The following is a 12,371-nucleotide window of genomic DNA, read 5'->3' as shown; positions in this document are numbered from 1 at the left end:
GTGAGGAACTGTCATGACTTGGTCTGGCTGGAGCTGATGAAGCAAAGGATAAAATTGGAAAAGCAAGTTAGGAGCAGGTGACCTGTAGGAAGGGCAGTGGCTTGGAAAAAGAAGGGAGTAAAGCTGATTATTCACTTTCTGATCTATTTACTTCTAAATTGTTTGAATTTTTGAATTTTTTCATCAAAAACATATTTTTTATGAGAATGTATGTATAGAAAAATTTTTTAAATGTTTACTGTGGGATATTGTCTAGTTTAGGACACTTCAAACGTAGGCCAAAGAACTGGGATTTTATTCTCTAGGACATTGCATGTTTCTTTTTTTAAAAAAGGTTTAAAAATTTTATTTCAAGTACAATCTATGTCCCAACGTGGGACTTGAACTCCCAACCCCAAGATCAAGAGTTGCATGCTCTACCCACTGAGCCAGCCAGGTGTCCTTGTTTGTTTTGTTTTTTGATCAAATGATGATGAACTGAATGTAGTATATTAGTAAGATAAATGTGGTAACAATGAGTTAAATAGAGAGTTGAGAAGCAAGATACAAATTATTGAGTGCAAAATTCATCTACACGGTACACCAGTGTTAGTCCACTGGAGGCAAAGGCAATGAAGAGAAGGGAATAGATTTGGAAGGCAAACCAAAGGAAGATGATTAAGTATGAAAAGGTGAGTCTGGGAAGATTCAGGAGTAAGCCTCAGTCCCTCAAAGTTTCCTTACACCACTTGACAGAAACAGAAGTCATAAGAGAAAGTCACTGCTGTCCCTCTGGTAGAAATGGTAAGAAACAATAGAGCTGTGGTGCCTAGAATTTACACAGAGGTGGTGATTTAGGAATCATCAGCAGAGAAACAAAACTGGAGTTTTAGAGTAGGTAAGTTCTCCAAGGGTGAAAGCAGAGAAAAAAGTGTGTCCTGATTGTTAGTTTCATGTTCTTGCCCCTGTGCCACTGCAAGCCCCTGCACCACTGCAAGCCCCTTGCTATGGAGGACTTTGCTGCTTGAGGTCCCAGCTGATGGAGATGAGAACCAAGGCTACTTGGCTGAAATGAAGGGGGTTAGAAATGAATTTGGGTTATGGAGAAATGCAAATAGGGCCTGAAGGGGCAAAGTGCTGTGTTGGCAGAGAACAGGTAGATTCTTCAGATACTTGCGGGCAAAGAGGATATGGCAGTGAGACTTGAGAAGGATATGTGGTTTGCATCCCGCTTAACTATTCATAGAAGCCTAAATTTGGTGCATTTGAAGATAGTCTGGGAAAAAGAGTGTGAGAGAGAACTAGTGAGAAACCGGAGTTATTAGGTTTATTTAGCTTGGAGAAAAGGAGAGTTTGAAGGCTTGATTCATAATGAGAGATCCTAGAAGATTTGGTGGGCTTAAAATAAAGCAGTGCTGATTCAGGTTAGAACTGCAGCAACTGATAAGCAGTTTATCACAGGAAAGGAAGGACTGGCTTCCTTCCCCCTTGATGGTCTTTCAAGAGTGTACAGTATGCTCCTCCTTAGGTGTTTGATTAGGAACTCTTCTGTTAAGAAGCACATGGCTGAATCAAGTGATCTCATATGGACTGCAAGAAGCTCCTGGTGAAGAAATGATAAGGGACTTCAATACCTCTGAGTCCCAACATAGGTTTGCACAGTTAACTGTGAATCAGAGAGGAATGTGGGAATGAATTTGGGTTCCTGGTGCACCACCAGGCCTTTTCCCTTACCTACGTCCTCTGTTCCCCTATCTGGTCTCCCTACTCCTTTACTGGCCCAATGTGGTCTGAGGCTTCTTGGAGCCTTGGCCTAATTTCCCCATTGCTTCCACTGGTCACCAAACATCCCTTTTCTGATGAAAAGGGCATTCTGGCAGGGTAGGCAGAGCACCAACTGTGGAGAATGTTCAGGGCCTTGGAGTCTCGTGTTACCTCTTTACTTATCTCATTTGGTGACCCTGGGCAGGTTACTTTCTTCCTCTGAACCCAACATTCCCCTGTTTGTTAGGGAATGCAGCAGGATTAGCTAGTTTAGAGCTATAGTCCTGCTCACAGGTCTTTAACTTCTCCTGAAGACTTTGCTCTGGTCCGTGCTTTCATTTCATTTCCCCTCAATCCAAACATCTGTATCTGGGCCCAGTCTCTCTCTGTCTTTTGTGATCAATTATTGTAAGTAGTTTGTGATCTGGGGCTAGAAATTTGTCTTTCTCTGGATCCTGTTTTTCCTTCCTCGACCCTCTAAAATAAACACTCCTCCTTTGACATTCCTTTGAAACTTTGACCTCTAATATAGACCATAACTGTTAGCATTTTTCTTTGAGTACCCCCTAGCAAACCAGGATTCTGCCCTCCCAAGTCAGCAGGAGTCAGGCTATCTTGCTTTATCATTCTAAGGAAGGCCTTTGCAAGTCAAAAGTTAGGTTTCTACATTCTGGAGAAGGGCTGAGAAATTTAACTCTCCTACTTGCAGAAGAGGGAAGAAGAGGACACCTTTCACTGCATATGAATGGTAGTCAGTCTACAAAGCTGTCAGAACAGTTAAGAATGTCACCAGAGATCCCTGGGCTTCCAGAGCCTAAGTGGTGTAAAGAAAGTGTATGGGTTTGGTTTGTGTGATAGTGGCGTGAATTCAAATTCACCCCCCTGTGTTTAATTTTAGGTTAGGTGCTTAACCTCTCTGAACCAGTTTCCTCAGTAATAAGAAGGGAATAATTGTAACTCTCTAATTGGATTGTTCCCAGGATTGAAGGATATAATAGATACTAAGTACTTGACACTTAGTGGGTCAAGTACTTTCTTTTCACCATACTGTTACAAGGAAGCCCTAGCAAGCCCTGAGGAAATTGGCAGGGGACCCTAGGAGACTCTAGGAACAAGCCTCATGGTTTTCTTAGAAGCCCCTGATTCTACCCATGGCAAAGGTCAGATAGGAAGGAGGACTAGGACAAGGATGAGGACCAGGAGGAGGAGAGGAGAAAGGAGGTGAGAGGGAGAGGAGCAGAGATGAGGTGAGAGGGGCTTGGCAAGCATAAGAATATTTTCCTTTAATCCAGACCGAGAAAATACAGGCTTCTATTCTCCAGGCCATGTGAAGCAGTGCCTGGATCTGAAATATGCAAATAGGCTCATGGACAGGATTCCCTTATTGAGTTGATTCCTTTTTCAATAGGTTTTCAAGACCTACCATAGACTGTGGCCAATCTCCCTGTCTTGAGCCCTGAACCTATTGAACATAGGAGTTTTACTGTTTTGTCACCTTAATGATAGCCAGTTTGTTAAGGACAAGCCAAAAGGGAAGGAGTGTAGGGTTGTAACTAGTGAATCTGAATAACACTGTAATGCCTTGGAATGAATCCCTGACAGGAAGGTGATGGATGTAGAGAATCTAAATTCCTTTAGTTCCTGGCTCAGGGTCTATGTGGGAAGATTGGTTGATGTGATTGATTGCCATGAAAGTAAGATGAATGAGGATGAAAGAGACTTGGAAGGAGCTAGACTATGAGCTTTTTGGGGAAGTAGGAATTCTCAGTTGTTCTGTGAAAACCTCAGATATAAAGCCACAGAAAACACAAGGCATGCTCCTCTTGAATGATCATGTTTGTACAGGGCAGCGGGAATTGTTTTGTTTTTGAATCCCCCCCCTCCCCCACTTCAGGATTATTTGGGAACCTCGGGGAGGTCCTGGGGGGAAAATGTCAAAGCATCAGGTAGGTACCTGGGTCCTTTGGATGGAGATTCAGTTAGGAATGAAGGGAGAATATCTAGTTTGTTCATTTCCCTAGCACATTGTCACAACTCAGGTTTCATAATGGACACTTTGGCATCTATGTGTATTAAAGGATTGACCTCAAGGCCAGATCGTTTTATAATTTTTCTTTCCTCTGAGCCCCAGGGTAATATTGTTTTGGTTACCTATTTCTTCACCATAATTTTTGTGCTTAGTGTCTTGCTCCCCTTTCCACTACCAACACACACACATTTCCTGTGTCACTAACTGTAGTATCTTTCTGTAAACTTCCTTAGGACAGAGGTAAAGGAAATCTTCCCTTTCCTTGACATAGGCTGCACTTTATGGATTTCTCCTTGTCTCTGGCATCTATGGTAGTTGTAAACGCACCAGAAGGAATATTTCACCTTCCTTTTTACTGAAAGAAAGAAAGAAAGAAAGAAAGAAAGAAAGAAAGAAAGAAAGAAAGAAAGAAAGGGAAAGAAAGAAAAGGTGGGTTATTTCCTGTTGGCATTTTAAAAAATTAGTAACTTAAAATTTTTTTCTAATGTTTATTTTTGAGAGAGAGAGAGAGAAAGACAGAGTGTGAGCAGGTGGGGGTGGGGGGCAGAAAGAGAAGGAGACACCATATCTGAAGCAGGCTCCAGCCTCCTAGCTGTCAGTGTGGAGCCCAATGTGGGGCTCGAACTCACAAACTGTGAGATCATGACCAGAACCAAAGTCAGACGCTTAACCAACTAAGCCATCCAGGCACCACCTCTCATTCTTTTTTTGTTTGTTTTGTTTTTAAAGTTTATTTATTTTTGAGACAGAGAGAGACAGAGCATGAACGGGGGAGGGCCAGAGAGAGAGGGAGACACAGAATCGGAAGCAGGATCCAGGCTCTGAGCCATCAGCCCAGAGCCTGACGCAGGGCTCGAACTCATAGACCGCGAGATCGTGACCTGAGCCGAAGTCAGACTCTTAACTGACTGAGCCACCCAGGCGTCCCTCATTCTTTTTTTAAAAAAGTATTTTATGGCAAGTATTTTTTAAGTACTGATTTTTTTAAGGGAGCACTAACTCATAATCCTGACATCAAGAGTTGCATGTTCTACCAACTGAGCTAGCCAGGTGCCCCAATAACTCATTATTTTTTGATAAGAAAAATATTTGGTTTTTTGTAGACAAGTGTAAAAATACAGAAAAACCCAAAAAGAAAAACAAATCACTCTATGTTGGTATTATATGATAGCAAATATTTTCACATTTTTAAACATAAGTTCTATGCCCAGTGTGGGGCTTGAACTCCCAACCCCAAGATCAGGAGTCATGTGCTCTACCACCTGAGCCAGCCAGGTGCCCGAGTATTTTCATATTTTTAAAAACAAAATTGGGTTATCCTCAACATGCTGTTTTATGATTAATTTTATTCATTTAATATATCATGTGTGTTTCTCATGTTACTAAGTATTTCTCGAGAATATTATTTTAATGGTTGATAATTTCATTGTGGAGCCATGATTTAACTAGTTTGCCCTACTGTTGAACATTTAAATTATTTTCTAATTTATTTTTTTGATGTTTATTTATTTTTGAGAGAGAAAGAACAGAGGAGGGGCAGAGAGAGGGGAGGAGACAGGATCTGAAGCAGGTTCTGTGCTGATAGCAGAGAGCCTGATTCAGGACTTGAACTCAGGATCCTAGCCATGAGATCATGACCTGACTTTGGTGAAGCTTAACTGATTGAGCCACCCAGGCACCCCAATTGTTTTCTGATTTAAAACATTAAGCTGAGAATGTTTTTCCATTCTTGGTGATCGTTCATTTTACTTGTTTATTCAACATATCTGAAATACCTCCTCCCTGCAGGGTGGTTGGCCTTTGCACAGAGGGGAGACTCCTAAAGCTGAGATGCTCAGGTTTAGGAGACCAGTTGTTGAGCCCTCAGGAGCTCCTTCTCCAAAGTTTGCCACTGGAAGATGTAGAAGTGCAAATGAAGAAGATAGAATCCATAACTTTCCTAGTCTCTTGCCCACGTTCTCCCTGAGGCATACAGACACCCCAGGAAGCCCAAGTTTAAAAGCACAAACACACTTTGAGTATGGTTCAAGTTGAAAGGGCTTCCTTGTTCCTCAAGTTTCTTAGGTTGTATTAAGGGTAATACCTTCTAAATCTAGGAGTTTGGATTATTTTCTTATTGGCCAGTTCCTGGTCCTCAATTTTATTCTCTCTCAAACACTTATATCAAGTGGGTTGGATATTTCCATTTTCCCCTTAGCCTTGGGTATAATTGGAATATAGAAGCAGGGTTTCCCATTCCCTTTCTTATCCTAAGGTTTACAAAGAGAGAAATAAAAGGTCTCAGATTGATATATATTCTAGCATTTATTGCAAAATGAGGTTGAATTCCCAATCTGGGAAAATAACAAAACAGTCATTTTACAGCTCTTTGGGGGGAAAAAATACCTCTTTGGGTGCATGATTGGGGCAGGAGGAGACTTGTCTAGGTAACTTTGGAGTCACCTGTCCACTTACTGTGACCATCCTTTTTCTATGGCTAGAGAGATGGTTTCTGAGCTGCAAAAGTCCTCAGCTTATGTTGGGGTCCTGGTTTCCCCAGGGTTTTATGAGGAGAATTTTTTTTTAAGTAAGCTCTACACGCAATGTGGGGCTTGAACTCAAAACTCCAAGATCAACAGTCACATGCTCTATTGACTGAGCCAGGCAAGCCCCCTGAGAACTTTATAAAAGTGCATACTCAGATGAAAAACTCAACACCCTAGAAACCTCGCACTGGGCAGATATAAGGTCTCTGCCCCACTTATCTGTCTTCATGAACATATAGTTGGTCTTCCTGGAGCCAGACAGCACAGGGGAAGGTTGCTCCTTCAGGAGTCTTGTCAGAACTCTTTGATTCCCTCTGATTCTCAGCAGCACAGCTGGGTTGGATGTGATTTGAAACTTAGAGCAACAAGTACTTTGAGGGTCCTTCTGTATATGACCCCCAAACCAAACTCCCCTTTAACAAGCTGCAAAAGTACAGGCACAAAGACCAGGAAATAACTTACAAGAAAGATGAAATGGGGTCTGCCCAAGTTAGAATCCCCAGGTTCCAATTTCAACTCTGTCGAGAATATGCTGTATAACCGTGGGCCTCCATTCCCCCCATGAATAGCAGATACGAAGATGACTACAAGCCAACCCTGTGATATTCCAGTTGTTTTCGAATTCACTCTCTCTGCCAAAGAAGCTGTGTCCGCTTCCATTGTCATGCAACTGAGCAAGTGAATTTGAGTGGGGTGCTATCAAGCACTGCCTGGGGAACTTGTACAGTAGTACTTGTTTACCACATGCCTACACTGGTCACACCTGACTGTGCAACACCACTGGAATTTGCAGTTACAGCTGCTGATAGCCTCAGTTCTTCTCTCCTCCACCTGCAGGCCACACTCGGTGCACAAGCGCCCACAGCTGCGTTGCTCCCACCTGGATGTGTTGTGGCTATTCTGTAGACACTCCCGACCTTCTGTGCCATAGATGCCCAGGCTGGAATTGCGGATACAGTAATCTGGTGATTCCTCCAAAAAGATCAGCTCAGCCTCTGCACTAGGAAGGAATCCCTCAGTGGGTGCCCAGTGGCCCTCAGCACTGTTCCCAGCCCTTAACTGCCGCTTATCCATCTCGATTTTCAGGGCCCGTTCGTACTTGGCCTTCAGGTAGTCTCCCATCTCCCGGAAGTCAGCCAGCTGCAGCCAGCATGTCTGGATACTGCAGCTTCCAGAGATGCCATGACATTTGCAGGTCCTTTTCATAATGGCTCTCACTGCCTTCAGAGAGAGAAAGAGAACGAAAAAGAATGACTCTGGGTAGGGAAGACCAAAGGCTAGTAATTAAATGGAATACTTTAGAGTTGAGCTTCTTAACTTTGGAGGGCATCAGAATTACTGGGGAGGCCTGTGAAAAACACTTATTCTTGGGCCCCACCTCAGATCTTCTCAATTGGAATGTTCAGGGGTATAAAGGCCTCAGTGTGGGTAATTTTAAAGCTCCCTTGGGTATTCTTCGGGAAAGTCAGACAAGTGTTGAGGTTACTGGAATCAGAAACCTTGGGCTCTAGGCCCAACTCCATCACTTGTTGAGCCTGTTTCTCTCTCTCATTGGAATAAGAATGACCAAGAAAGTACTATGTAAAGGGGAAAATATGATCATTGGCACTGTTATTGTCCTGAAAGTGGGACCTGGAGTATTTGTAAGGGTTTTGATTTGTCCTCTCCCAGAGGGAGGGAAGCTCCTGCAGTCTGAACACTTACCCTTGAGGCAATTACCCATGAGTGTAATTAATTGCCTTGAAAACCTCTTACCCTTGCCCTGGGCAACTAGGTCATCCAGATGTAGGTTCAAAGGGAAATTTTTCTGCTCTTAGCACTAAATCCAACTTGTTTCCAGATTTGAGTTCAGAATAATCCAGAAGTTTTGGGGTAGAATAGACCCTCCAGAGAAGCCCAGATCAGTCCCAATCCCTCGAAGCCCAGACATATCTTAGGACACAGGTTGGATGAAAACCCCCATCAGTTTCCTAGAACATGCAGTTGAAATGGGTAAAATTTTAAGTCATAGAAGCAAGGCTTTGGTACTATATTGTTCTGTGTTCTCAGAAACCTGCCTGTGGAAGGGGCTAGACCGTAATGTCTAGGGATAAGACTAAAGTAGAAGATCTGAGTTTATTGCCTGGTTCTGACGCTTATTTGTTAGTTGTATTGCCTTGGCCAAGCCACTTGGCTCAGCCTGAACTGGTGTTGTCATTCAGAGACTGGGGGTAGCCCTCCCAGTCCTGATAACTGCTGTATGGATGACATATGGGTATGAGACAGCTCTTGGTAGGCTGTACAGATGTGAGGCTACTGCCAGTGCTGAAACTGATAGTTCACTGGTGGACTCCTATACCTACCAGCCTGCCTGCCCTATTGTTGTGAAGATTCATCAGGGCTCTGGCATCCTTTCCCTTTTCCAGGCTGTCCACAAAGAGTTTGGAGATCCTTTCCCCAAATTCCACATTGTCGCTGCAGCCTCCCCAGATCCAGCCATGACCTCCTATACATAAGGAAAGAGTAAGTTCTGCACACATTTCCCTGGTCAATTTCAGAAGAGTCAAGGTCACTTTGGCTAACCATCCCCCAAGAGCCCTAGAAGAGTGTAAAGCTATAGCTGCAGGTGAAACAGGGACGTGGAGGTGCTCAGGGTGGGTGGGTGAGGTCCTGTTCCCAAAGCCAAGTGCTCACCCTCAGGTACTTTCTATCTCTAGGCAGTTAGTTTCTATACCCACAGTAGGAGGCATACTGAGCCTGACCTAGATGATCTTAGAGGTTCATTGCAGCTCAAACATTCTGGAATTCTGTACCATTATCTTACAGTAGTCTTGTTAGAGTCATCTCCTCCCTCATTAATGACAAATCTGATTCTCTTAGATGGTGTACAAGTAACTGAGTAGCTCTGGATTATGGCCAAACTGTTCTCAGACTGAAATATGAGGGTTAGCTTTAAACTCTCTTTGGCCTTCTAATTCCTAGATGCCTTGTTAGTTCTAGAGTTCAATGCTACTTGGTGATCATGGAATCAGGGACCCAGGCTCAACTCTTGGGAGACTATAGGTTCAGGACCTCCCACCAAGAAGTTGCTGCTAGTATCTAGGGGTTTGAGGGAAATGTGTCCACCTTTTCCTGGAAGACCTTAGCCTGAATGTAGCTCTGCATCCCTCACTTCTTCCCACCCACATCAGAGAGCACAACTTACCTGTTTTTCCGTTTTTTGACTCATCACAGCCACAGTTTTCAAAGTCACCCATGCTACAGTTCTTGGTGATGGTGTACATGACTCCAGCAGAGCTGATCGCATGAATGAAGGAAGTCTCCCTGGTGGCTTTGGAGAGAGAGAGGGGACTGGAAACTTGGGCTCTGATGACCCAAAAAAGCAGAGGCTTTGGAAAAGCAGTGCTCTTTCTCTCCCCTGTCCCCTGCCCCCTTTGGGTTGAAGAGGATACTCTTTCTTCTACTTGAGAGAACAGTGCATGTCTTTCCAGCGTCCTTACTGTCATTCACACAGACAGGAGCATCCCCATGCACAGATGGGGAAAGTAAAGCCCAGAGAGACAGTGATGGGATCAAAGCCACTCTCCTTACCCCTTGTACTGGGACCAAGACCCTGCTGTCTTGAAAACCAGCCTGGGCTTCTGTTCATTAGCCACTGCTTCTAGTCCTCAGGCAGTGAGGACTCAGTGAGGTGAATACAAAAATATCTCTTTTTGTTTTGTTGTTATTTGTTTGTTTGTTTGTTTATTTATGTATTTTGAGAGAGAGGGAGAGAGAGAGAGAGAGGCAGGCAATGGGCAGAGAGAAGGAGAGACAGAATCCCACGCAGGCTCTGCACCATTAGCACCGAGCCTGATAAAGGGCTTGAACTCACAAACCATGAGATCATGACCTGAGCTGAGATCAAGAGTCAGATGCTTGGGGTGCCTGAGTGACTCAGCTGGTGTCTGATTCTTGGTTTCGTCTCAGGTCATGATCTCATGGTTCTTGGGTTTGAGGCCCATATCAGGCTCCATGCTAGCAGTGTGAAGCCTGCCTGGGATTCTCTGTCACTCCTTCTCTCTGCCCCTCCCTGGCTCACTTGCTCTCTCAAAATGAATAAACTTAAAAAAAATTATAGGGGTGCCTGGGTGGCTCAGTCAGGTAAGCATCTGACTTTGGCTTAGGTCATGATCTGGTGGTTCATGGGTTTTCATGGGTTTGAGCCCTGTGTTAGGCTCTGTGCTGACAGCTCAGAGCCTGGAGCCTGCTTCAGATTCTGTGTCTCCCTCTCTCTCTGCCCCACCCCCATTAGTGCTCTGTCTCTCTCTCAAAAATAAACAGTGAAAAAGAATTTTTTTAATTTTAAAATTACCCTTAAAAAAAAAGGTCAGATGTTTAACTGACTGAGCCACCCAGGTGCCCCCAAAAGTATTTCTATAAGATGTAATAATCTCTATTTTTAAAATGCATGCCCATATTTGTGTGTTTGTATACACTTACCTTGCACTGAGTTACATGAAATAAAAATAGGGAAAGGACTCTGTGTTTGCAGCCTTGGAGGAGTTTCCCATTTGCCCAGCTGTCATAAAATCCCAACAACAGAGATGCTGAAAGATCACACTGAGCTGTGTCTCACGTGGAGGTGTGCGTGTGTGTATGCACCAGTGCAGCTGTTTTTAACTGTGTGTAGTAGTTTGCATAAAAGTTGTTTATATAGAAACAATAAAGAGGTGCCTGGGAAGAGGTGGGGAGTAGTAAAGAAGATGATAGTGACGAAGAGAAATATCTTCCCATGGAGTAGACACTCAGAATGGGGAGTGTGTGGAAATGAAATGGGACAATGATTTTTTAGGGAGTTTAGTAAGATACCAGCTCAATAAATGGTAGCCACAATCATTATGATTATTACATGGTTCCCGCTTCATGTCAGAAGGAAGTAAAAGTCCTTTTCTCTTTCCTAAGCCAGGTACCCCTCATTACTCCTGGTGATCTAAATAGAGCTGGCCTTATTGACCAAATGACAAAACTGGGGTAAGAGAGGGGAAGTAACTCATTTCAAGGTTTCACAGCAAGGAAATGGCAGATCAGCTGATCACTGATAACTTTTTCATTTCACTGTGCGTATATATGTCATACATACAACGTATACACATACAACTGCAAACCCACCTCCATGCACATATACCCCCTTGTGCAGGTACACAAACTTACCGCTTCTCAACCTGTTGTGAGTGGACAGCTGGAGAGCATTTTCCGGGCAGTTCCAGCGTTCCCAAGCAAATTGGAACTTACACTCCTCAATGCCACTCTGGGCACCCAGGGCCACACTAGTAGTGTAGGTCAGATAGGCCTGGCAAAGGGAAAAGGGCTATGAAGTTCAGCTCTGGCTCAGGTCAGGTTGTCTGGGGGGAGCAGGGGAGCAGGCAGGACTAAAATGGGTTAGCTCTCCATTAAGGAAAACTTATGGGTTCCCCCGTCTGTCTCCCCTCCCCTCTTTTCTTTCCCCAAAAGAGTTACCTTAGGAACCCAGATGGGTAAAAACAGAAGCCAGAGACCATCCTACCTTAGGGCCTGTTATCAGGAAATTGTTCACTGACCTATCAAAAAGAGGAAAAGTGAGGCAAGTGGTGAATGGGGATGATATAATGGGGGTTTCCTTGGTGGGGAGTGGTGGAGGAGGGGGGGGGCAAGGACTTACCATGCAGAGGCACTGAAGGTGGCATAACATATGCCAACAGCCACCCTGAGCATAAACAGGTCTCCCATGGCCCTGCTCACCCCCAGGGGACCAGGTCCAGCCCAGGGCCAACTCCAGAGAAGTGAGGAGAGGCCAGGGTCTTTCTCAGTATTTACGTGGGGAAATTCTGAATGGCCAAGGGGGAAAAATCAACAGCTCTTCTCATTTGTTCCTCACTGGCAGGACTGCAGGAGCCACTGACCCAATGGGGGACCAGGAAGGAAGGACTCAGCCCAAAACCTCCAAGGAAAGCCCCGCCCCACCCCGCCCTGCCAGCCCTTCTTCCCTCTCAGGCTGACAGAAGGGCTGAAGCCTTTCCTTACCTTTGAGGTTTCTTTCCTCTATAAATCAGATTTGTCTCTTCCTACTTGATGGC

General features: G+C 44.3%; 1 protein-coding gene across 1 annotated transcript; it reads right to left on the bottom strand.

The window, feature by feature from the left end:
- Nucleotides 1-6,550: 6,550 nt before the first annotated feature.
- WNT8A (Wnt family member 8A) lies at nt 6,551-12,024 on the bottom strand. The gene is made up of 6 exons (XM_040444747.1): nt 11,957-12,024; nt 11,822-11,855; nt 11,470-11,608; nt 9,482-9,607; nt 8,640-8,782; nt 6,551-7,518 (listed from the first exon to the last, which is right to left on the bottom strand). The coding sequence occupies exons 1-6, from the start codon at nt 12,022-12,024 to the stop codon at nt 6,997-6,999; spliced, it is 1,032 nt and encodes a 343-aa protein (XP_040300681.1). The 3' UTR covers nt 6,551-6,996.
- Between the last annotated feature and the right edge of the window lie 347 nt (nt 12,025-12,371).

This window comes from Herpailurus yagouaroundi, unplaced genomic scaffold, assembly GCF_014898765.1.
Source record: "Herpailurus yagouaroundi ecotype Mexico unplaced genomic scaffold, PumYag 192, whole genome shotgun sequence".
In the NCBI taxonomy this organism is placed as follows: Eukaryota; Metazoa; Chordata; class Mammalia; order Carnivora; family Felidae; genus Herpailurus; species Herpailurus yagouaroundi.
The sequence above is the reverse complement of the archived record's forward strand: the minus strand, read 5'-3'. Positions and strand labels throughout refer to the sequence as shown.

What these genes read in the sequence shown, in the direction of transcription:
- WNT8A (XM_040444747.1), bottom strand. Translation starts at nt 12,024, where the DNA reads ATGGGAGACCTGTTTATGCTCAGGGTGGCTGTTGGCATATGTTATGCC. An exon ending in ACCTTCAGTGCCTCTGCATG is followed by an intron (nt 11,856 to 11,956) that starts GTAAGTCCTTGC and finishes TCTTTTTGATAG; the next exon opens with GTCAGTGAACAATTTCCTGA. An exon ending in TCACAACAGGTTGAGAAGCG is followed by an intron (nt 9,608 to 11,469) that starts GTAAGTTTGTGT and finishes CTCTCTCCAAAG; the next exon opens with CCACCAGGGAGACTTCCTTC.